This window comes from Oncorhynchus keta, chromosome 9 (assembly GCF_023373465.1).
Source record: "Oncorhynchus keta strain PuntledgeMale-10-30-2019 chromosome 9, Oket_V2, whole genome shotgun sequence".
Taxonomy (NCBI): Eukaryota; Metazoa; Chordata; class Actinopteri; order Salmoniformes; family Salmonidae; genus Oncorhynchus; species Oncorhynchus keta.
This window is the reverse complement of record NC_068429.1, coordinates 10570772-10595313: the sequence shown is the minus strand read 5'-3', so window position 1 is coordinate 10595313 and position 24542 is coordinate 10570772. Positions and strand designations below refer to the sequence as shown.

The 24542-nt window shown below is 41.6% G+C and overlaps 1 protein-coding gene across 5 annotated transcripts in view; it reads left to right on the top strand.

Annotated features, from left to right (window-relative positions):
* Positions 1-24542, top strand: part of pam (peptidylglycine alpha-amidating monooxygenase) — a 160568-nt gene that overhangs the window by 73421 nt on the left and 62605 nt on the right. For all 5 annotated transcript variants that reach the window (XM_052525124.1, XM_052525120.1, XM_052525122.1 and 2 more), the window contains exons 13-15: positions 17275-17378; positions 18540-18745; positions 19409-19471. In XM_052525124.1, coding sequence (XP_052381084.1) covers positions 17275-17378; positions 18540-18745; positions 19409-19471 — 373 coding nt within the window. The remainder of the gene's footprint in view (positions 1-17274; positions 17379-18539; positions 18746-19408; positions 19472-24542) is intronic.

The following is a 24542-nucleotide window of genomic DNA, read 5'->3' as shown; positions in this document are numbered from 1 at the left end:
TTATGGTTGGCTGTGTAGCCACACTGATAATGACTTTGTGGATGGCTGTGTAGCCACACTGATAATGACTTTATGGATGGCTGTGTAGCCACACTGATAATGACTTTGTGGATGGCTGTGTAGCCACACTGATAATGACTTTATGGATGGTTGTGTAGCCACACTGATAATGACTTTATGGATGGCTGTGTAGCCACACTGATAATGACTTTATGGATGGTTGTGTAGCCACACTGACAATGACTTTATGGATGGCTGTGTAGCCACACTGATAATGACTTTATGGATGGCTGTGTAGCCACACTGACAATGACTTTATGGATGGCTGTGTAGCCACACTGATAATGACTTTATGGATGACTGTGTAGCCACACTGATAATTACTTTATGGATGGTTGTGTAGCCACACTGACAATGACTTTATGGATGGCTGTGTAGCCACACTGATAATGACTTTATGGATGGCTGTGTAGCCACACTTACAATGACTTTATGGATGACTGTGTAGCCACACTGATAATGACTTTATGGATGGCTGTGTAGCCACACTGATAATGACTTTATGGATGGCTGTGTAGCCACACTGATAATGACTTTATGGATGGCTGTGTAGCCACACTGATAATGACTTTATGGATGACTGTGTAGCCACACTGATAATGACTTTATGGATGGTTGTGTAGCCACACTGATAATGACTTTATGGATGGTTCTGTAGTCTCACCAATAAGGACTGTGGATGGTTCTGTAGTCTCACTGACAATGACTTTATGGATGACTGTGTAGCCACACTGATAATGACTTAATGGATGGTTCTGTAGTCTCACCAATAAGGACTTTATGGATGGTTCTGTAGTCTCACTGACAATGACTTTATGGATGGCTGTGTAGCCACACTGATAATGACTTTATGGATGACTGTGTAGCCACACTGATAATGACTTTATGGATGGCTGTGTAGCCACACGCATAATGACTTTATGGATGGTTGTGTAGCCACACCGATAATGACTTTATGGATGGCTGTGTAGCCACACCGATAATGACTTTATGGATGACTGTGTAGCCACACTGATAATGACTTTATGGATGGCTGTGTAGCCACACTGATAATGACTTTATGGATGGCTGTGTAGCCACACTGATAATGACTTTATGGATGGCTGTGTAGCCACACCGATAATGACTTTATGGATGACTGTGTAGCCACACTGATAATGACTTTATGGATGGCTGTGTAGCCACACTGATAATGACTTTATGGATGACTGTGTAGCCACACTGATAATGACTTTATGGATGGCTGTGTAGCCACACTGATAATGACTTTATGGATGACTGTGTAGCCACACTGATAATGACTTTATGGATGGCTGTGTAGCCACACTGATAATGACTTTATGGATGACTGTGTAGCCACACTGATAATTACTTTATGGATGGTTGTGTAGCCACACTGACAATGACTTTATGGATGGCTGTGTAGCCACACTGATAATGACTTTATGGATGGCTGTGTAGCCACACTGATAATGACTTTATGGATGACTGTGTAGCCACACTGATAATGACTTTATGGATGGCTGTGTAGCCACACTGATAATGACTTTATGGATGGCTGTGTAGCCACACTGATAATGACTTTATGGATGGCTGTGTAGCCACACTGATAATGACTTTATGGATGACTGTGTAGCCACACTGATAATGACTTTATGGATGGTTGTGTAGCCACACTGATAATGACTTTATGGATGGTTCTGTAGTCTCACCAATAAGGACTGTGGATGGTTCTGTAGTCTCACTGACAATGACTTTATGGATGACTGTGTAGCCACACTGATAATGACTTAATGGATGGTTCTGTAGTCTCACCAATAAGGACTTTATGGATGGTTCTGTAGTCTCACTGACAATGACTTTATGGATGGCTGTGTAGCCACACTGATAATGACTTTATGGATGACTGTGTAGCCACACTGATAATGACTTTATGGATGGCTGTGTAGCCACACGCATAATGACTTTATGGATGGTTGTGTAGCCACACCGATAATGACTTTATGGATGGCTGTGTAGCCACACCGATAATGACTTTATGGATGACTGTGTAGCCACACTGATAATGACTTTATGGATGGCTGTGTAGCCACACTGATAATGACTTTATGGATGGCTGTGTAGCCACACTGATAATGACTTTATGGATGGCTGTGTAGCCACACCGATAATGACTTTATGGATGACTGTGTAGCCACACTGATAATGACTTTATGGATGGCTGTGTAGCCACACTGATAATGACTTTATGGATGACTGTGTAGCCACACTGATAATGACTTTATGGATGGCTGTGTAGCCACACTGATAATGACTTTATGGATGACTGTGTAGCCACACCGATAATGACTTTATGGATGGTTGTGTAGCCACACCGATAATGACTTTATGGATGGCTGTGTAGCCACACCGATAATGACTTTATGGATGGCTGTGTAGCCACACTGATAATGACTTTATGGATGGCTGTGTAGCCACACTGATAATGACTTTATGGATGGCTGTGTAGCCACACCGATAATGACTTTATGGATGGCTGTGTAGCCACACCGATAATGACTTTATGGATGGCTGTGTAGCCACACTGATAATGACTTTATGGATGACTGTGTAGCCACACTGATAATGACTTTATGAATGACTGTGTAGCCACACTGATAATGACTTTATGGATGACTGTGTAGCCACACTGATAATGACTTTATGGATGACTGCCACACTGATAATGACCACACTGATAATGACTTTATGGATGGCTGTGTAGCCACACTGATAATGACTTTATGGATGACTGTGTAGCCACACCGATAATGACTTTATGGATGGCTGTGTAGCCACACCGATAATGACTTTATGGATGGCTGTGTAGCCACACTGATAATGACTTTATGGATGGCTGTGTAGCCACACTGACAATGACTTTATGGATGGCTGTGTAGCCACACTGACAATGACTTTATGGATGGCTGTGTAGCCACACCGATAATGACTTTATGGATGACTGTGTAGCCACACTGATAATGACTTCATGGATGACTGTGTAGCCACACTGATAATGACTTTATGGATGGCTGTGTAGCCACACTGATAATGACTTTATGGATGACTGTGTAGCCACACCGATAATGACTTTATGGATGGTTGTGTAGCCACACTGATAATGACTTTATGGATGACTGTGTAGCCACACTGATAATGACTTTATGGATGGCTGTGTAGCCACACTGATAATGACTTTATGGATGACTGTGTAGCCACACTGATAAGGACTTTATGGATGGCTGTGTAGCCACACTGATAATGACTTTATGGATGACTGTGTAGCCACACCGATAATGACTTTATGGATGGCTGTGTAGCCACACCGATAATGACTTTATGGATGGCTGTGTAGCCACACCGATAATGACTTTATGGATGACTGTGTAGCCACACTGATAATGACTTTATGGATGGCTGTGTAGCCACACTGATAATGACTTTATGGATGGCTGTGTAGCCACACCGATAATGACTTTATGGATGACTGTGTAGCCACACTGATAATGACTTTATGGATGGCTGTGTAGCCACACTGATAATGACTTTATGGATGGCTGTGTAGCCACACCGATAATGACTTTATGGATGACTGTGTAGCCACACCGATAATGACTTTATGGATGGCTGTGTAGCCACACTGATAATGACTTTATGGATGACTGTGTAGCCACACTGATAATGACTTTATGGATGGCTGTGTAGCCACACTGATAATGACTTTATGGATGACTGTGTAGCCACACCGATAATGACTTTATGGATGGTTGTGTAGCCACACCGATAATGACTTTATGGATGGCTGTGTAGCCACACCGATAATGACTTTATGGATGGCTGTGTAGCCACACTGATAATGACTTTATGGATGGCTGTGTAGCCACACTGATAATGACTTTATGGATGGCTGTGTAGCCACACCGATAATGACTTTATGGATGGCTGTGTAGCCACACCGATAATGACTTTATGGATGACTGTGTAGCCACACTGATAATGACTTCATGGATGACTGTGTAGCCACACTGATAATGACTTTATGAATGACTGTGTAGCCACACTGATAATGACTTTATGGATGACTGTGTAGCCACACTGATAATGACTTTATGGATGGCTGTGTAGCCACACTGATAATGACTTTATGGATGACTGTGTAGCCACACTGATAATGACTTTATGGATGGCTGTGTAGCCACACTGATAATGACTTTATGGATGACTGTGTAGCCACACCGATAATGACTTTATGGATGGCTGTGTAGCCACACCGATAATGACTTTATGGATGGCTGTGTAGCCACACTGATAATGACTTTATGGATGGCTGTGTAGCCACACTGACAATGACTTTATGGATGGCTGTGTAGCCACACTGACAATGACTTTATGGATGGCTGTGTAGCCACAAAATGACTTTATGGATGACTGTGTAGCCACACTGATAATGACTTCATGGATGACTGTGTAGCCACACTGATAATGACTTTATGGATGGCTGTGTAGCCACACTGATAATGACTTTATGGATGACTGTGTAGCCACACCGATAATGACTTTATGGATGGTTGTGTAGCCACACTGATAATGACTTTATGGATGACTGTGTAGCCACACTGATAATGACTTTATGGATGGCTGTGTAGCCACACTGATAATGACTTTATGGATGACTGTGTAGCCACACTGATAATGACTTTATGGATGGCTGTGTAGCCACACTGATAATGACTTTATGGATGACTGTGTAGCCACACCGATAATGACTTTATGGATGGCTGTGTAGCCACACCGATAATGACTTTATGGATGGCTGTGTAGCCACACTGATAATGACTTTATGGATGGCTGTGTAGCCACACTGACAATGACTTTATGGATGGCTGTGTAGCCACACTGACAATGACTTTATGGACGGCTGTGTAGCCACACCGATAATGACTTTATGGATGACTGTGTAGCCACACTGATAATGACTTCATGGATGACTGTGTAGCCACACTGATAATGACTTTATGAATGACTGTGTAGCCACACTGATAATGACTTTATAGATGGTTGTGTAGCCACACGCATAATGACTTTATGGATGGTTGATTCCATCTGGTTTGTTAGGACTCCCCTCTGGACTAGGGCTACAGGTTGTGCTGGTGCTGGGTACCAGTCTTTGGCATGACACAGAGTTGCAGGGAGTGGCATGATGGCACAAAGACTGGTACCCAGGCTAGGCTAGCTGAGGTTCTGTTAGAGATTAGAAGTGCTGAGCGATTAATGCTTTTTGAGGTCAGTTTCAGTTTTGATTATTTATTTATTTTACATGAAATGCACAATGCATTATGTGGGTTGAATGCTGTAACAACACAGAATAAAAGTCCCATGATGGTAGTGACTGTCCATTACTGCTTATCACTTATTAACCAACATTTATTTACATTACTTTAATAAACTATTTCAGTTGTTGTGCATATTACATTAGTTTTATTTGATGACTTTATTATTTCATTCCAAGTCATCATCTCATCTTTGTAGAGCTGCTGCCTACGCTGTCTGACAAAATCACTATTTTGTAGTTCTTCAAAGTTAATAAGGCATACTTTTATGACTGCTGAATACCAACTATCAATCAATTAGATCATGTATCTTCAGGTAGAGATACCTCACGAAGCAACACCTGCTCTCTATATAACCTCACGATTCTGCCTTCTCTCTCCCGTAGCATATAAACACAGACCGGACAAGTAGATGCACAATGAATTATGGTCATTGTAGTTAATTACCAGGTTTTGTGCGCTAAACTATGTAGTATATTGATTGGCCTGTCGGAAACTACAACTACTTACTACATTGTACAGTTCAGGCTGGATCTGATTTATCTCTAGAGAAACTATGCTATGTATGCATTGAGCTCACAGAAAAAAACGAACAAAATGGAATTCAAATTGGACTATAGATTAGAGGCTCTGTTCAATCAAACCGGCTAACCAGATTTTTGGGAAAAGTCAAACACATTATCTATCTTCCCGCCTTGTACTGTCCACTCACTTCACATTTGGGATTCATCGTATTCATGTGTTATCTTGGTTACTGGTTTTGTTTAAACAGCGGTTTTATTCAAATCTGGTTGCTTGCAGATTGAACAAATGTAGCACCAAAGTTTAGTATAGTACAGTACACAATCATCTATTGTACTGTCTCTACACACCAGAATTGACCAGTACAGTTGCTGCAATAAGTCAATAAAGCTTCAAAAGGAATTATGTTTAAAATAAATAGTGTAGGTACTTTTTTCTCTCTCAGGGACTGGTATTTTGACAGGCTTTCTGTTCTGCACTGATTTTTTGATAATTGTGTATTTTGAATCTATGCCCATACTAACTCCAATCTCAAAACCCTACCCTGTTATTGAGGACCTATCATCTAGTCCAATCTACCATACCCTGTTATTGAGGACCTATCATCTAGTCCAATCTACCATACCCTGTTATTGAGGACCTATCATCTAGTCCAATCTACCATACCCTGTTATTGAGGACCTATCATCTAGTCCAATCTACCATACCCTGTTATTGAGGACCTATCATCTAGTCCAATCTACCACACCCTGTTATTGAGGACCTATCATCTAGTCCAATCTACCATACCCTGTTATTGAGGAGAGATCATCTAGTCCAATCTACCACACCCTGTTATTGAGGACCTATCATCTAGTCCAATCTACCATACCCTGTTATTGAGGACCTATCATCTAGTCCAATCTACCATACCCTGTTATTGAGGACCTATCATCTAGTCCAATCTACCACACCCTGTTATTGAGGACCTATCATCTAGTCCAATCTACCATACCCTGTTATTGAGGACCTATCATCTAGTCCAATCTACCATACCCTGTTATTGAGGACCTATCATCTAGTCCAATCTACCATACCCTGTTATTGAGGACCTATCATCTAGTCCAATCTACCACACCCTGTTATTGAGGACCTATCATCTAGTCCAATCTACCATACCCTGTTATTGAGGACCTATCATCTAGTCCAATCTACCATACCCTGTTATTGAGGACCTATCATCTAGTCCAATCTACCACACCCTGTTATTGAGGACCTATCATCTAGTCCAATCTACCATACCCTGTTATTGAGGACCTATCATCTAGTCCAATCTACCATACCCTGTTATTGAGGACCTATCATCTAGTCCAATCTACCATACCCTGTTATTGAGGACCTATCATCTAGTCCAATCTACCCCACCCTGTTATTGAGGACCTATCATCTAGTCCAATCTACCATACCCTGTTATTGAGGACCTATCATCTAGTCCAATCTACCATACCCTGTTATTGAGAGATCATCTAGTCCAATCTACCACACCCTGTTATTGAGGACCTATCATCTAGTCCAATCTACCACACCCTGTTATTGAGGACCTATCATCTAGTCCAATCTACCATACCCTGTTATTGAGGACCTATCATCTAGTCCAATCTACCATACCCTGTTATTGAGAGATCATCTAGTCCAATCTACCATACCCTGTTATTGAGGACCTATCATCTAGTCCAATCTACCACACCCTGTTATTGAGGACCTATCATCTAGTCCAATCTACCATACCCTGTTATTGAGGACCTATCATCTAGTCCAATCTACCATACCCTGTTATTGAGAGATCATCTAGTCCAATCTACCATACCCTGTTATTGAGGACCTATCATCTAGTCCAATCTACCATACCCTGTTATTGAGAGATCATCTAGTCCAATCTACCACACCCTGTTATTGAGGACCTATCATCTAGTCCAATCTACCACACCCTGTTATTGAGGACCTATCATCTAGTCCAATCTACCACACCCTGTTATTGAGGACCTATCATCTAGTCCAATCTACCACACCCTGTTATTGAGGACCTATCATCTAGTCCAATCTACCCCACCCTGTTATTGAGGACCTATCATCTAGTCCAATCTACCACACCCTGTTATTGAGGACCTATCATCTAGTCCAATCTACCACACCCTGTTATTGAGGACCTATCATCTAGTCCAATCTACCATACCCTGTTATTGAGGACCTATCATCTAGTCCAATCTACCACACCCTGTTATTGAGGACCTATCATCTAGTCCAATCTACCACACCCTGTTATTGAGGACCTATCATCTAGTCCAATCTACCATACCCTGTTATTGAGGACCTATCATCTAGTCCAATCTACCACACCCTGTTATTGAGGACCTATCATCTAGTCCAATCTACCACACCCTGTTATTGAGGAGCGATCATCTAGTCCAATCTACCATACCCTGTTATTGAGGAGAGATCATCTAGTCCAATCTACCATACCCTGTTATTGAGGAGCGATCATCTAGTCCAATCTACCATACCCTGTTATTGAGGAGCGATCATCTAGTCCAATCTACCACACCCTGTTATTGAGGACCTATCATCTAGTCCAATCTACCCCACCCTGTTATCGAGGAGTGACCATCTAGTCCAATCTACCCCACCCTGTTATCGAGGAGCGACTCATGGAAAAGGATTCAGAAAATTGGAGATAAGGGTGTGTGTGTGAGATTAAGTATGGGTCCCAAATGGCACCATATTCTATACACAGTGCACTAAGTAGTGCACTTTATAGGAATAGGGTGCCATTTGGGACTCAGACTAAAAATAGCTATTTTCCACATCTATGCCCCGGAGCTGGCCTTCCCACTTTAACAATGACAGTGTCCCTGCTCCAGTCTTATCCTCCATGTCAGGCTTATGCATCCTAATGACCATGCCCCCCCCCCACATGCTCCCAGTGCCCTTTAGTCCAAGTGTTTTTATCTCACTGTGTCATCTCACAGCTGTCACAGAGAGTCGAGACTTTCAAAATGCCACTTAAGGAAAGGACACGAAGAAAGCGACAAGAGCATGGCCAAGTGCGTGTCCGATTGGCCGCCGTTCCTCTCCTCGTTCACCCAGTAGAGCTGTCCAGTTTTGAGCCAACTGGAGGGTTGCTACTATCGGGTTAAATTGAAAAGTCGGAAGCCCCGCCTAGTTCTAAAAGTCTTTTAAAATCAGATTTGAAACATAACTCTAAGCTTAACCCCTCTGCTAACATTATCCTGACCTTAAATTAAGATTTTGAAAAAGCACAGTTTTGTTTTCATACCTTTTTTATGAGCCTATTTTGACATTGCAGCTTGGCCAATAGTGGTAACCCAACTGGAGACCTGTAACCTTGTTGTGTATGGATTGTAAGATATTTGGGAGAGTAATGGAGTGCAGTTTACATGTCACACACCAAGCTGTCAGTAGGTTATTGGGGAGCAATGTGAGAACTAGTATTCTAGTGTGTTCCTACAGTGGAATGCAGGGGGGGGAGGGAGGAGATAAGCAAAGAGCGCATTTAGATAACCATGGCTGAAAATCGTTGTCGTGTAATAGTCACTCTTAATGACTCCCATATCTCTGAAGCTGTGAATATATTCGTTCTGAATAATGGTGGGTTTTGTTGTTCGTGTTAAGTTGGTTTCTAACCTCCGGCTTCAATTTGATATTGTTTAAATCCTTGAATAGACTGTGTTTCAAGCAGCACTCCCACTGTTATTTTCCAAACAGGAGGCATGCAGCACATTGCTTAACCCCAAAGTATTTATAGCTTTGGTGCTGTATCAGTATATCTCTTATTGCTCTGGCTCCATTGGTTCGTGTTGTATCCCAGTAACTGGAGAAGTACCTCATATTATGCTTTTTTGTATCTATTTTAGTAGGGTGGTTTGTACAGTTACAGTCAAACGTTCAACGGTCATTCAATGGTTTTTCTTTATTTTTACTTTTTTCCCTACATTGTAGAATAATAGTGAAGACATCAACTATTAAATAACAAATATGGAATCATGTAGTAACCAAAAAAAGTGTTAAACAAATGAAAATATAGTTTATATTTTAGATTCTTTAAAGTAGTCACCCGTTGCCTTGATTGACGGCTTTGCACACTCTTGGCATTCTCTCAACCAGCTTCTTGAGGATTATTTTCCAACACTCTTGAAGGAGTTCCCACATATGCTGAGTACTTGTTGGCTGCTTTTCCTTCACGCTTTGGTCCAAATCATCCCAAACCATCTCAATTCGGTTGAGGTCGGGTGATTGTGGAGGCCAGATCATCTGATGCAGCTCTCCATCACTCTCCTTCTTAAAATCGTCCTTACACAGCCTGGAGGTGTGTTGGGTCCTTGTCTTGTTGAAAAACATATTTTTGTACCACTAAGCGCAAACCAGATGGGATGGCGTATCGCAGCAGAATGCTGTAGTTGCCATGCTGGTTAAATATATCACTGACAGTGTCACCAGCAAAGCACCCCCACACCACCTCCTCCATGCTTCACGGTGGGAGCCACACATTCGGAGATCATCCGTTCATCTACTCTGCGTCTCACAAAGACACAGCGGTTGGAACCAAAAATCTCAAATTTGGACTCATCAGCCCAAAGGACAGATTTCCACCGATCTAATGTCCATTGCTCATGTTTCTTGGCCCAAGCAACTCTCTTCTTATTATTTGTGTCCTTTAGTAGTGGTTTCTTTGCAGCAATTTGATTATGAAGGCCAGATTCACACAGTCTACTCCGAACAGTTGATGTCGAGATGTGTCTATAACTTGAACTCTGTGAAGTATTTATTTGGGCTGCAATCTGAGGTACTGGTAACTCTAATGAACTTGTCCTCTGCACCAGAGGTAACTCTGGGTCTTCCTTTCCTATCGTGGTCCATATGAGAGCCTGTTTCACCATAGAGCTTGATGGTTTTTGAGACTGCACCATTTGGACCTTTTTCTTTGCTTATTTGAGCTATTCTTGCCATAATATGGACTTAGCCCTATTTGGTAAAAGACCATCTTCTGTATACCCTCCCTACCTTGTCACAACACAACTGATTGGCTCAAATGCATTTAAGAAGGAAAGAAATTCAACAAATTAACAAGTCACACCTGTTAATTGAAATGCATTCCAGGTGACTACCTCATGTAGCTGGTTAATAGCTGGTTAGAATGCCAAGAGTGTGCAAAGCTGTCATCAAGGCAAAGGGTGGCTCCTTTGAAGAATCTCAAATATAAAATATATTTTGATTGGTTTGACACTTTTTTGGTTACTACATGATTCCATTTGTGTTATTTCACAGTTTTGTTGTCTTCACTATTATTCTACAATGTAGAAAATTGTAAACAAAGAAAACATCTTGGTGACTGGTACAGTTGAAGTCGGAAGTTTACATACACTTAGGTTGGAGTCATTAAAACTCAGTTTTCAACCTCTCTACAAATTTCTTGTTAACAAACTATAGTTTTGGCAAGTCAGTTAGGACGTCTACTTTGTGCATGACACAAGCCATTTTTCCAGCAATTGTTTACAGACAGATTATTTTACTTATAATTCACTGTATCACAATTCCGTCAGAAGTTTACATACACTAAGACAGCTTGGAAAATTCCAGAAAATGATGTCATGGCTTTAGAAGCTTCTGATAGGCTAATTGGCATAATTTGAGTCAATTGGAGGTGTACCTGTGGATGTATTTCAAGGCCTACCTTCAAACTCAGTGCCTCTTTGCTTAACATCATGGGAAAATCAAAATAAATCAGCCTAGACCTCAGAAAAAAAATTGTAGATCTCCACAAGTCTGGTTCATCCTTTGGAACAATTTCTAAATGCCTGAAGCTACCACGTTCATCTGTACAAACAATAGTACCCAAGTATAAACACCATGGGATCACGCAGCCATCATACCGCTCAGGAAGGAGACGCCTTCTGTCTCCTAGAGATGAACATACTTTGGTGTGAAAAGTGCAAATCAATCCCAGAACAACAGCCAATGACCTTGTGAAGATGCTGGAGGAAACGGGTACAAAAGTATCTATATCCATTCAATATAACCTGAAAGACCACTATGCAATGAAGAAGCCACTGCTTTTTCGGCTTGCAAGGCGAAGAACACCATCCCAACTGTGAAGCACGGGGGTGGCAGCATCATGTTGTGAGGGTGCTTTGCTGCAGGAGGGACTGGTGCACTTCACAAAATAGATGGCATCATGTAGATATATTGAAGCAACAGTCAAGAAGTTTAAGCTTGGTCACAAATGGGTCTTCCAAATGGACAATGACCCCAAGCATACTTCCAAAGTTGTGGCAAAATGGCTTAAGGACAACAAAGTCAAGATATTGGAGTGGCCATTACAAAGCCCTGACCTCAATCCTATAGAAAATGTGTGGGCAGAACTGAAAAGGCGTGTGCAAGCAAGGAGGCCTACAAACCTGACTCAGTTACACCAGCTTTCTCACGAGGAATGGGCCAAAATTCATCCAACTTATCATGAGAAGCTTGTGGAAGGCTATCCGAAACGTTTGACCCAAGTTAAACAATTTAAAGGCAATGCTACCCAATACTTACTGACTGTATGTAAACTTCTGACCCACTGGGAATGTGATGAAAGAAATAAAAGCTGAAATAAATCACTCCCTCTACTATTATTCTGACATTTCACATTCTTAAAATAAAGTGGTGATCCTAACTGACCTAAGACAGGGAATTTTTACTAAGATTAAATGTCAGGAATTGTGAAAATCTTGAATTTAAATATATTTGGCTAAGGTGTATGTAAACTTCCCGACTTCAACTGTGTATAACTTATAGGATTTAACGTTTGGCCAATGAGACCATGTCCAAGTTCTAAAGTTCTCAGGTAGAATGCCCTATCTTTATTTCATCACACTCACAATCGTAAGCTATTTTCTGTAATTAGCTCGCCATTAACTTGTAAAGAATGATCTTGTTTTGAGTTTATTTTCCTATAATAATTAATGCAAATTAGCTGAAGACGTTTGTCAGCTATATGATGTGGTCATTATTTGAACTGGCTAGCCTGCTAACTTATCATTAACTAGCTAACAAGCTAGATACAAACCAAAACATGGTTTAGAAAGTTGCTTTTAGTTGCCTGGTTTGCTAGATTGACATTTAGTAAATTCATTTTTAAACGGATGGGTTTATTGGTGTTAAAATACACCAGTTATGCTATTTTGGACGACCAGGCTGCAGATGTTATGCACCCTGTCATTTTTCTTTTTAAGACTTTTTCATAACGACAACGACAATTTTGATGCCGGATGACAATAAAATGTTCATGATGTCAGAGAGACAACGGTCTCCAGACATGTCAATAGACGTAGTATAAACCAGACTTCAGTCGGTTGTTTACTACACTACTCCCTCTGTTTAGCACATGGCCTCACAATTGAATCCTTAAAGAGATGGCTGTGGCTAAGGCTTAAGAGGGTGTGAACTTTTGCTGAATGGGTGTAGACAAAGAGGAGCTCTCCAGTAGGTATACCAAAACCATTTTCTTAAAAGTGTGGTTACTGGCCGGAGATTTTAATTGTACCCTTTCATAAATTCAGCCACGTGTACAATCGGACCCATAGCACTTTCAGATCACGCCTTTGTCTACCTCTGCTTTGACCTCTACAAAAACATCCCGAGGTCAAAGAGCTGGAAATTCAACACCTCCATGTTATCAAACGAAGTGTTCCATACATTGGTAACTACATGGATAGACAATACACACAAGACAACAAAGATTCTCCTGTTTCTCTGGCCACAATATGGGACGCTGCTAAAGCCACACTAAGGTAATCTAATTGCATATGTTTCCTCTAAGAAAAAAGCAATGGAAGCTCACAGGCTAGATCTCGAGGGAGCTTGAATGCTGTGAAAAAATACATAAACAATCCCCAGACAGCACCTCCTGGAGTTAACCTAAAGCAGCCAAAGCCAAACTGAATTTGGACTATACTCGGGAGAGTTTTCTTTACTAAACAGAAATACCATGAGTATAGCAATAGGCCCAGTAGATTGCTTGCTTACCAATTTAAAAAAGGAGCAGTAAGAGCGTACAATCACGGCTATCCAAACAGCAGAGGACAAGGTCACATATGACCCCAAAAAAGATAAACTTAACTTTTCATGATTTTTACTGCAAACTATATACCTCTGAGAGAAAACGCACGGAGGCAGAACTCCACTCTTTCCTAGAGAGAATCTCGCTACCTAAACTATCAGAGACGACCAAGAAGATGTCAACTCCCCCTTCACTCCTGAGGAGATCCTGGAGGCAATTACCTCCATGCCACCTAATAAGTCCCCAAGCCCAGATGGATTCCCCAGAGAGTTCTACAAGGGACCTGGCCGCTTCCTGTGTGACCTGAGGGTGTCCACGCCAACTTTGGGTTCAGCTTGAGGTGGTGATCCGTCATCCAACTCTGCAGAGCAGTGGGCCACCTGGTCATCAGAAGGGGGAAAGGAGAAGATTAATTGTGTGTCCTGCATAGCAAGGTCAGAATAAGAGGGGCCTTCTGATGGTAGGGAGCGACCTCACGCAGTGGGCCGCGCCGGAGATGCCCAACTCGAAGGGTGGAGAGGAGGATCTGAGGTTCCGATCGAAGGCAGCCGATAGGTCTAGAAGGATGAGAGCTTTTTGGTCCCAGCTCAGCCCTATCTTCATGCCAATGCTGGAGGATTTTGCTAAAACGGAGTTCTCCCAATCTCAATGCACACAGCTCGCATTACAGTGTTGCTCAAAAGAGACAAAAATAATAAAAGGACCTGGATTTATTAGAGACAGGTACTCTCTATCCTGCTCATCCTTCCGGCCCATAAGCTTGTTGGATTTCGACTACAAAATAATAACCAAATTGCTCGCCAAAAGACTAAACACTCTTCTTCCCAAAATAATAAAAGCGGACCAAACTGGATTTATTAGAGACAGGTACTCTTCTGATAATATTCGTTCTATGAAGACACTATGTCCTTTCCAATCGAAAACACAGGGGTTTCAATACCTTGGCATCTTCATAACACCAGATGTGAATAGCTTTTTCAATGAAAATTATTTCCCACTCCTGGATCGAATCAAGAATGATCTCCAAACCTGGATCTCCCTCCCAATTAGCTTAGTAGGAAGAATTAATGTCATCCGTATGAACATCCTCCTAGACTGAACTATTTATTTCAGATGCTCCCATGCTATCTCCCAGTTTCCTTTTTCAAAACAACTAACCAAAGCATCACCAAATTTATATGGGACAATAAAAAACCTAGGATCAAGTTCTCCACTCTATCGAAACCTGAATCTAAGGGTGGGCTTGCCCTTCCCTCCCTTCAATTGTACTACTGGTCTGCCCAAATTCGCAACATGCTAACATTGATCACAAACAGACAAGAGTCAATGTGGATTCAGATAGAAGCCCAATCCTGTGGTTCATTGCCCCTAAGCTCAATTATATTCATTAATAACTTTAGTGAAGTGGGCAACAGTGGGCAACAACAAAACCTTTGTGATTTACAGCACCCTAGTAGCATGGAGGGACTGTAAGTAATACCTGGGCATTTCCTCCCAAATATGTTCTCACTCGCCTATAGTAGGCAACCCAGACTTGCCAAAAGCCCGGAGGGATGCCAACTTTAATCTTTGGCATACTCTAGGAATCAGGACCTTTTCAGACCTATTTCATCAGAAAACCACTACACTGAAATCCTTTCAAGAGCTCTGCAGTGAATTCAATGTGCCAAGATCCCATAAAAAAAAAAAAAAATCTTCCAAGACTTCCAGGAGGAGGTTTAGAACTCAGTTGAATGAAGATGAAACCGTTCTTGTCACTGCACAATCCATTAAAGGCAAAATATCTTATATCTATAGACTCCTTTCTGAGAAAGGAGGCTCCTCCTTTGAAAATAATCTGGGAAAAGGACCTAGGTCTGACTATCAGTGATGAGTTATGGGCGGATGTTTGCGACAGGGTATACTGCTCCTCTACTAATGTAAAAATGAAAGAATCTAATTACAATTTTTGTACAAATTTTATTACACTTCTTTGAGACTCCATAGAATGAAAATGGACATGTCTCCTAACTGTAAAATATGTACCTCTATATATACATACTGCTGCACAGAAAATACTAGATGTACAGTTTGACATTTTTTTTAAACCTTTATTTAACCAGGCAAGTCAGTTAAGAACAAATTCTTATTTTCAATGACGGTCTAGGAACAGTGGGTTAACTGCCTGTTCAGGGGCAGGACGCCAGATTTGTACCTTGTCAGCTCGGGGGTTTGAACTTGCAACCTTCCGGTTACTAGTCCAACGCTCTAACCACTAGGCTACCCTGCCGCCCTAATATGACCCCGTGTATCTATCTTCTTAATAGCCAGCAGGACTTTGTTCTTGATTCTGACAGAGAAAATGTGCTTATGACTTACATACTTTGCTAAGAAATGTATTATTCTATTGTGGGCCTCTAATACCTCTCCTACATTTAAAATATGGATTGACCAGATTGTTGACTTTCTCCCTCTTGAAAAGCTCACTTAAAAGCTCACTTATGACCTCCACAAGAGTTTGGTAGACTCTGGTCTCCACTAAACTATATTTCAAATTGGACAGAGTGAATGGGGAGATTAGGGAAATGAGCAGATACATTGTAAGGTGCTGTAAATCTAAAAACTAATTATTTGCTTGTCGTCTCAGCGAAGGCTAGAAATATGTATATGTGTATATGTGTATATGTGTGTGTATATATATATGTATGTATGTATATGTATATGTATATATGTATATATATGTATATATTTATTTATATATATGTATTATTATTATATGTATTATTATTATATGTATTATTATTATTATTATTATTATTAATTTTTTGGGTAAAAAAAAAAACAAATATTTTTTAAGCCTATCACATCTGTGAATGTGGAATGTGTTGTGTTGGTTGATTTGGAATATTTAATAAAACCTTAAATTGAAAAAAAAAAGTGGGGTTACAAGTTTATTAACTTTCAAAGTAGAATTACTTTCCCATTGTTGCTCAACTGCAGTGTGTTATATACAATTTTCTAGCTCTTGAGTCTCTACTTTTATCCAATGAAAAAACAACTATTTTGAATGTTGCTACATAAAATCGAGCCGATCAGTCACATATAACCAGAGCTTTTCTGTCATTTCTCTTCATGTCACAGTGACTCCAGTGCTTTTAGCGATGCACCTGGTAATCACAACACTATTAAAGAAATTAGGTTTGCAGCGTCCTGTTGATTTGTTGTCTAACCCATATTTATACACCATAGGCATTCTATCCTGCCACCAAGGGAATCAACGTGAAGTACGGAGACACACTTGCTGCTCGATGTGTCTTCACCGGGGAAGGAAGGACCACCAAAACATATATTGGGTGAATTCCCTTGCGCCCCTTCTTGATTTAACAGCTTTGTTTTTTTATCAACAATGTTTCTCTTACCTGAAATTAAAGTACCTCCCACTCAGACGCTGTATGTAGCTCCTAAGTAATTTAACGACACCCATTTTTCTTATCCCCCCCCCTGTAGATTAAATGGTTTGTTGTTAGAGGAGTATCACGGTACTGTATAGGCTGCATGGGAGCGAGCTGCCTGAGTGGCCTTGTTTGCCCGCCTCAAAGCCGTCTCCTTGAATCTGCCACCGTCGTGTTTGCATGGTGTTTGGTTCTGGGCTATACATCACTGGACTGTGTGACAGGCAGCTGGGACTTTCTGCCTGCTTCCCACTGAGCCAGTGCTCTATCCTTTATCTATCTATCTATCCCCTCTCCTCTACTCCTATATCTTCTCCTCCGTCTCCTCTCCCTGGTCGCTGGCTGCCTGATGTACCATGTACGTTTGTCAGGGGCTGGGGGAGCATGTGTGCTCTTGAGGAGGGAAGAAGCGTCAAGCACAGAGAGACTGCCTGTTCCCACATGTCTCCTGGGAACCTGCATTTTTCATGATTTCCTGTTTGAGTGATCCCTCTTATGTGTGAGTGTGTGTGTGTTGACTGTCTGTGTGCGGTTGCGTGTCTGCTGCGTCATTACTGTTGCCATGGCGAGGGAGAGAGAGGGAGTGTGCGACGGCAGCAGTGGCGGAGTGTGCATTGACGTATCTCTCAGGAAGCCTCTCGCCCCCGTGCACCCCATCCCCCTCCTCGGACAGAGACATGATTAAAATGGCTTCCAACAGGGAAAAAAACTAAAGAAGAGATGCGCCTTGTAAAGCTGATTGTTTTAGCTCACTAATTAAAATTATAAATTAAACTAAATTACTGCCAGGCTGGAGAGCGTCTATGCAGAGTGGTTGTGGCCTTATGGGGGATTGAATCAAGCAGGTGTGTTTTGTTTTCAGTGTGTGTTCCCCCCTTTCCACATTGACTTCTGTCAACCTCAGTCATGTGAACCTCTGAGCCTTGGTGATTGTTGACGAGGAGGCACAACATCACAACAAACATTCCCACTGTATGATATGTAGTATTTTATGTACTGGGGAAAAAAATGGCTCTTGACTCCGGCGCCATTTTGTCTCGTTGACACTCCCTTCTTCCACAGAGGTACCTCTGATGACGAGATGTGCAACTTCTACATGATGTACTACATGGAGAGCAGACACGCAGCACCCTTCCAGGAGTGCATGGAGGACGGCTCCAAGGAGCTGTTCCAGAACATTCCACCCGAGGCCAACGTGCCCATCACGGTTCCTCCAGAGATGATGATGCACAACATGATGCACTCTGCTGGAGCCCCATCTACCCCAGGTAGTCAAACCTTATATCTCGTCAAATACAGGAATATGGCTCCTCAACAGGTTAAATGTTGATTTTACTGGTGGAAACGTTGGCTATTTTATCAGTAAACCCCAATAGTATTGTATCTAAACTGAGATATAAACCTCAACAGTATTGTATATAAACTGAGATATAAATCCAATAGTATTGTATATAAACTGAGATATAAATCCAATAGTATTGTATATAAACTGAGATATAAATCCCAGCAGTATTGTGTATAAACTGAGATATAAATCCAATAGTATTGTATATAAACTGAGATATAAATTCAATAGTATTGTATATAAACTGAGATATAAATTCAATAGTATTGTATATAAACTGAGATATAAATCCCAGCAGTATTGTATATAAACTGAGATATAAATTCCAATAGAATTGTATATAAACTGAGATATCTTAGTTTGTTTGGGTCAGACTCTGTCCTTTCAAGGAGTCTTTAAAGCTACAGTCTGGAATTTGTTTTTCAGCCCAAAATGCAGCCCTGCCACTTGTTTGGGTAAAATATTATGACTCGAAACGACCATTGAACAGATTTAGCAGAAACCAGGTTGTACTTATAAAAGATCTCTCCATTGTGGCTCTTGTTGCATTTTGAGAGGAGACTTAACTGTGCTTCCTCCCTCAAAGAGCATCAAGATGACATGGCGCTGCTGCAACCCAAGCGTGAGGAGGAGGAAGTTCTGGATCAGGGTGAGTTAGCATGGAGAATAAGAAATAATTTACTGCATGATGAGACAAATGGCACCCTATTCCCATTATAGTGCTCTACTTTTGACCAGGGCTGTAGTGACAAGTAGTGCAATATAAAGGGAATAGTGTTCCATTTGGGCCAGTATTTTCTAGATGACCTCTCTTAGAGCTGACACATAACACAGCAAAGCACTCTCTTCTAGGACGGTTTCCATAGCAATACCATAGCTTTCTACAGCAACACCATAGCTTTCTACAGCAATACCATAGCTTTCTACAGCAATACCATAGGTTTCTATGGCAATACCATAGTTTTCTACAGCAATACCATAGGGTTCTACAGCAATACCATAGTTTTCTACAGCAATACCCCCGTTTTCTACAGCAATACCGCAGCTTTCTACAGAAATACCATAGGTTTCTACGGCAATACCATAGCTTTCTACAGAAATACCATAGGTTTCTACAGCAATACCATAGTTTTCTACAGCAATACCATAGTTGTCTACAGCAATACCATAGTTTTCTACAGCAATACCATAGTTTTCTACAGCAATACCATAGCTTTCTACAGCAATACCATAGCTTTCTACGGCAATACCATACTTTTCTGCAGCAATACCATAGTTTTCTACAGCAATACCATAGCTTTCTACAGCAATACCCCTGTTTTCTACAGCAATACCATAGCTTTCTACAGCAATACCATAGTTTTCTACAGCAATACCATAGTTTTCTACAGCAATACCATAGTTTTCTACAGCAATACCATAGTTTTCTACAGCAATACCATAGTTTTCTACAGCAATACCATAGCTTTCTACAGCAATACCATAGCTTTCTACGGCAATACCATACTTTTCTGCAGCAATACCATAGTTTTCTACAGCAATACCATAGTTTTCTACAGCAATACCATAGCTTTCTACAGCAATACCATAGTTTTCTACAGCAATACCATAGTTTTCTACAGCAATACCATAGTTTTCTACAGCAATACCACAGCTTTCTACAGCAATACCGCAGCTTTCTACAGCAATACCATAGTTTTCTACAGCAATACCATAGTTTTCTACAGTAATACCGCCGCTTTCTACAGCAATACCATAGCTTTCTACAGCAATACCATAGTTTTCTACAGCAATACCATAGTTTTCTACAGCAATACCATAGTTTTCTACAGCAATACCATAGTTTTCTACAGCAATACCGCAGCTTTCTACAGCAATACCATAGTTTTCTACAGCAATACCATAGTTTTCTACAGCAATACCATAGCTTTCTACAGCAATACCATAGTTTTCTACAGTACTACCATAGTTTTCTACAGCAATACCATAGCTTTCTACAGCAATACCATAGTTTTCTACAGCAATACCATAGTTTTCTACAGCAATACCATAGTTTTCTACAGCAATACCGCAGCTTTCTACAGCAATACCGCAGCTTTCTACAGCAATACCATAGTTTTCTACAGCAATACCATAGTTTTCTACAGCAATACCGCAGCTTTCTACAGCAATACCGCAGCTTTCTACAGCAATACCATAGTTTTCTACAGCAATACCACTGTTTTCTACAGTAATACCGCCGCTTTCTACAGCAATACCACAGCTTTCTACAGCAATACCATAGTTTTCTACAGTAATACCGCCGCTTTCTACAGTAATACCGCCGCTTTCTACAGCAATACCACAGTTTTCTACAGCAATACCATAGTTTTCTACAGTAATACCGCCGCTTTCTACAGCAATACCACAGTTTTCTACAGCAATACCTCAGCTTTCTACAGCAATACCGCAGCTTTCTACAGCAATACCGCAGCTTTCTACAGCAATACCATAGTTTTCTACAGTAATACCATAGTTTTCTACAGCAATACCATAGCTTTCTACAGCAATACCATAGTTTTCTACAGCAATACCATAGTTTTCTACAGCAATACCATAGTTTTCTACAGCAATACCGCAGCTTTCTACAGCAATACCGCAGCTTTCTACAGCAATACCATAGTTTTCTACAGCAATACCACAGCTTTCTACAGCAATACCACAGTTTTCTACAGCAATACCGCAGCTTTCTACAGCAATACCGCAGCTTTCTACAGCAATAGTATGGTTTTCTACAGCAACACTGCCGTTTTCTACAGCAATAGTATGGTTTTCTACAGCACAACAACTATTTATGCTGTATCTTCTCTCTGTTTGTACTGCAAAAAGTAGAACCAACACCAAAATTATATAATTTCCTATTATTTTAGTGTTTTCATATTCCATTGGTCAGTGCAACTTTCAACCAATCACATGTTTTTATTAGCATATTCTTTGTGATTGTTCCCTGAGACCATTTTGAAATGTTTCAAAGCGTCATTCCTTCTTATTTCTGTAAAAACCCCGAAGAAGGCCAAAAGCCGAAACGCCTTGGTTCTATGTTTTTTTGCAATAAAGAAGATTGTTTTCCATTTTATTCCATTTGTCGTCCAAGTGTTAATGAATCTCCACTCTACCTCGGTTTGCTCATCAATTCATGCACCTTGGTTTTAAAGTGAGGTAGTGGCAGTGAACCTTTCAATTTCTGTTTGCATTGAAAGAAAGACTTAATTCGGTCCTAATATGTCTCTGGAAGTCCTAATCCGTCTGTGGTAGAGTGATGACGATGAGGGAAAGGATACCAATGCAATGGCATGAGGAATTGTTACTGCGAAGAGACCCGTGTGACAATGTGAGGGGGGTGGCTATGCAAAAGAATCAGTCGGGGAGGGGAAAGCAAAAAATTGTTATGCTCTCAGAGACCTTGCTGTATAATAAGTCTGGTTCCAGGGCATTATCATTCCAAAAGCATTAGCTCTCTGCTGTCCTGTAGATCTAGGAGATGAGTCAGAGTTCTCCTGTTCTCTCCCTAACCACTGTGTCTTTGTGTGCCAGTAGGTGTGAGAATGTTGAAGGTAGCTATGAGCGCACTATACCCGACGACGACAGGGGATTGGCTCATCCAAGCCCCCCGTTGCCATGGAAATGCTAAGCTCATCTCACACCTTGTTCAAGGCTATTAGAAGCAGTGGCTCGCTCACTCCCTTTGAATCCATTGTTCTATCTCCTCTCTCCTGGCTCCTAAAGCAACAACACAGGGGAATATTTAAACACAGCAGATTTGCATAAATCTAGATTGTGTTCGATGTGGCCATTTTGATCACGGTGTTTGGTTTGCGCGTTCACACGTGTCGTTGTTAACCTTTCTGAGAGAGAAAGGTGAGGAACGGCTGGAGTAAAGAAGACAATACGTGTCATAACCTGTCTGTAGAGTAGGTGGATGAAGGGGAAGATGAGGGGGGGAGCGGAGATGAGGAGAGGGGAGGGGAAATGAGGGGAGATGAGAAGATGGAGGAATGGGGGAGGGAAGGGGAGGGGAGGGGAGATAAGAAAATGGAGTGAGGGAGGCAGGCAGGGGAGATAAGAAGATGGTAGGGGAGATGAGAAGAGGAGATGGGAGAGGAGATGAGAAGATGGGCGGGGAGATGAGAAGATGGGAGAAGAGGGGAGGGGAGATGAGAAGAGGGGAGATGACAAGATGTGTGGGGAGATGGGAAGATGGGAGGGGAGAAGAGGGGAGGGGAGATGAGATTAGAAGAGAGGGGGCGAGAAGAGGGGAGGGGAGATGAGGGGAGGGGAGAAGAGGAGAGGGGAGGGCGCCCAAGCGATTTGCTTTGATCTCACACCTGGGCTGCTATTTGATAATTGCGTCCCAAATGGCACCCTATTCCCTTATATAGTGCAGTAAACAGGGAATAGGGTACCATTTGGGAAGCGTTCCTATGCGCATGTGTTGATCGGAGGCGGAGAACGTCTCATGATGCTGGGTTCTTTTTTCCTGGCATTCCCTGCTGAGATTTCATTTCACGATGGGGGGGGCTACAACAGGATACAGAACACATTGCATATTCACGAATCAGCATATCCAGACAAGCAAAGCAAGCAAGAAAGTGTAATGCTGTGGAGTCACACAGAGGTGCTTGTCCTTCATCTACCAAAGCAAGGACTACTACAGGAAATCCCTCAGGGCACCGTGAGCCCAGCAGAAATTCTGTTTAACATTAAGGGGTTCTGAATTTTATTTTTTTCAGACCATGAATTAAAATGTGCTAATTTCAAAACAATAGAGGAGAATCTTTGAACAGTTAGATAAAATGTAGGCTTCAGTCAGGGCAAAGTACGCCAGTAGTCATATAGACAAGTGTGAGGATCGGAAGTGACAGTGTTTTGTCAAGTGATATCTCCAATAATCACGCCAGGCTAAAATGACAGGGTTATAACAATTGATAAAGCTATATTTTGTTTGGCTATATTGATAATGTGTTATGATGTTGTTATTGAAATTGTCAGATCAGGCTCTTTGTTCAGCTGTCGAGCGTCATCAGAGCTAACGATCTATCATGGGACCAAACGAGCAGAGCACAGACAATCAAACCACAGAGCAACGTGCTGTAAATTGGCATCGGTTGACTGGCAGACAGTCCCATTATCATTAAGGGGCTCATGTGTCGGCTTTACCAGTTCCTTGGCGGGGGGGGGGGGGGGGGGCAACCAGCTTGCCTTGCCTTGATACTCTTATTAAATGAGTTGTGACTGAACGAGCGCAGAGCGCTGTGTTGTGGCCAATCGCCAGCTTGTCGGGTATTTAAGGTGCCAGATTGCTTCGGCACCGTCCTGGGAGATTCCAGTCTTCATTAGCGACAACATGGCTCCTTTCTTTCTTCCTGTCCAGCAGAACGCATCGTTTCCTGCCCAAGAGCGGGCCCATAATGACGACATGCTGTACACAAGGTCACAAGGTCACGCTACGAGCCCCGGTTGAAGAGCGCGTGACAGAGCGAGAGCAGAGCAGCTATTAGCCAAGCCAGCTTTGAAACATGAGTTGATAATGTGTACTAGTACATTCAGCATTCCTGATGAGTGGATACTTGGGTTAGAAACGTAGCCAGGATATATATTCCAAACTACAACATTTTCAGACAAGATAGAACTGCCAAAGGGGGCGGTGTTGCAATCTACTGCAAAGATAGCCTGCAGAGTTC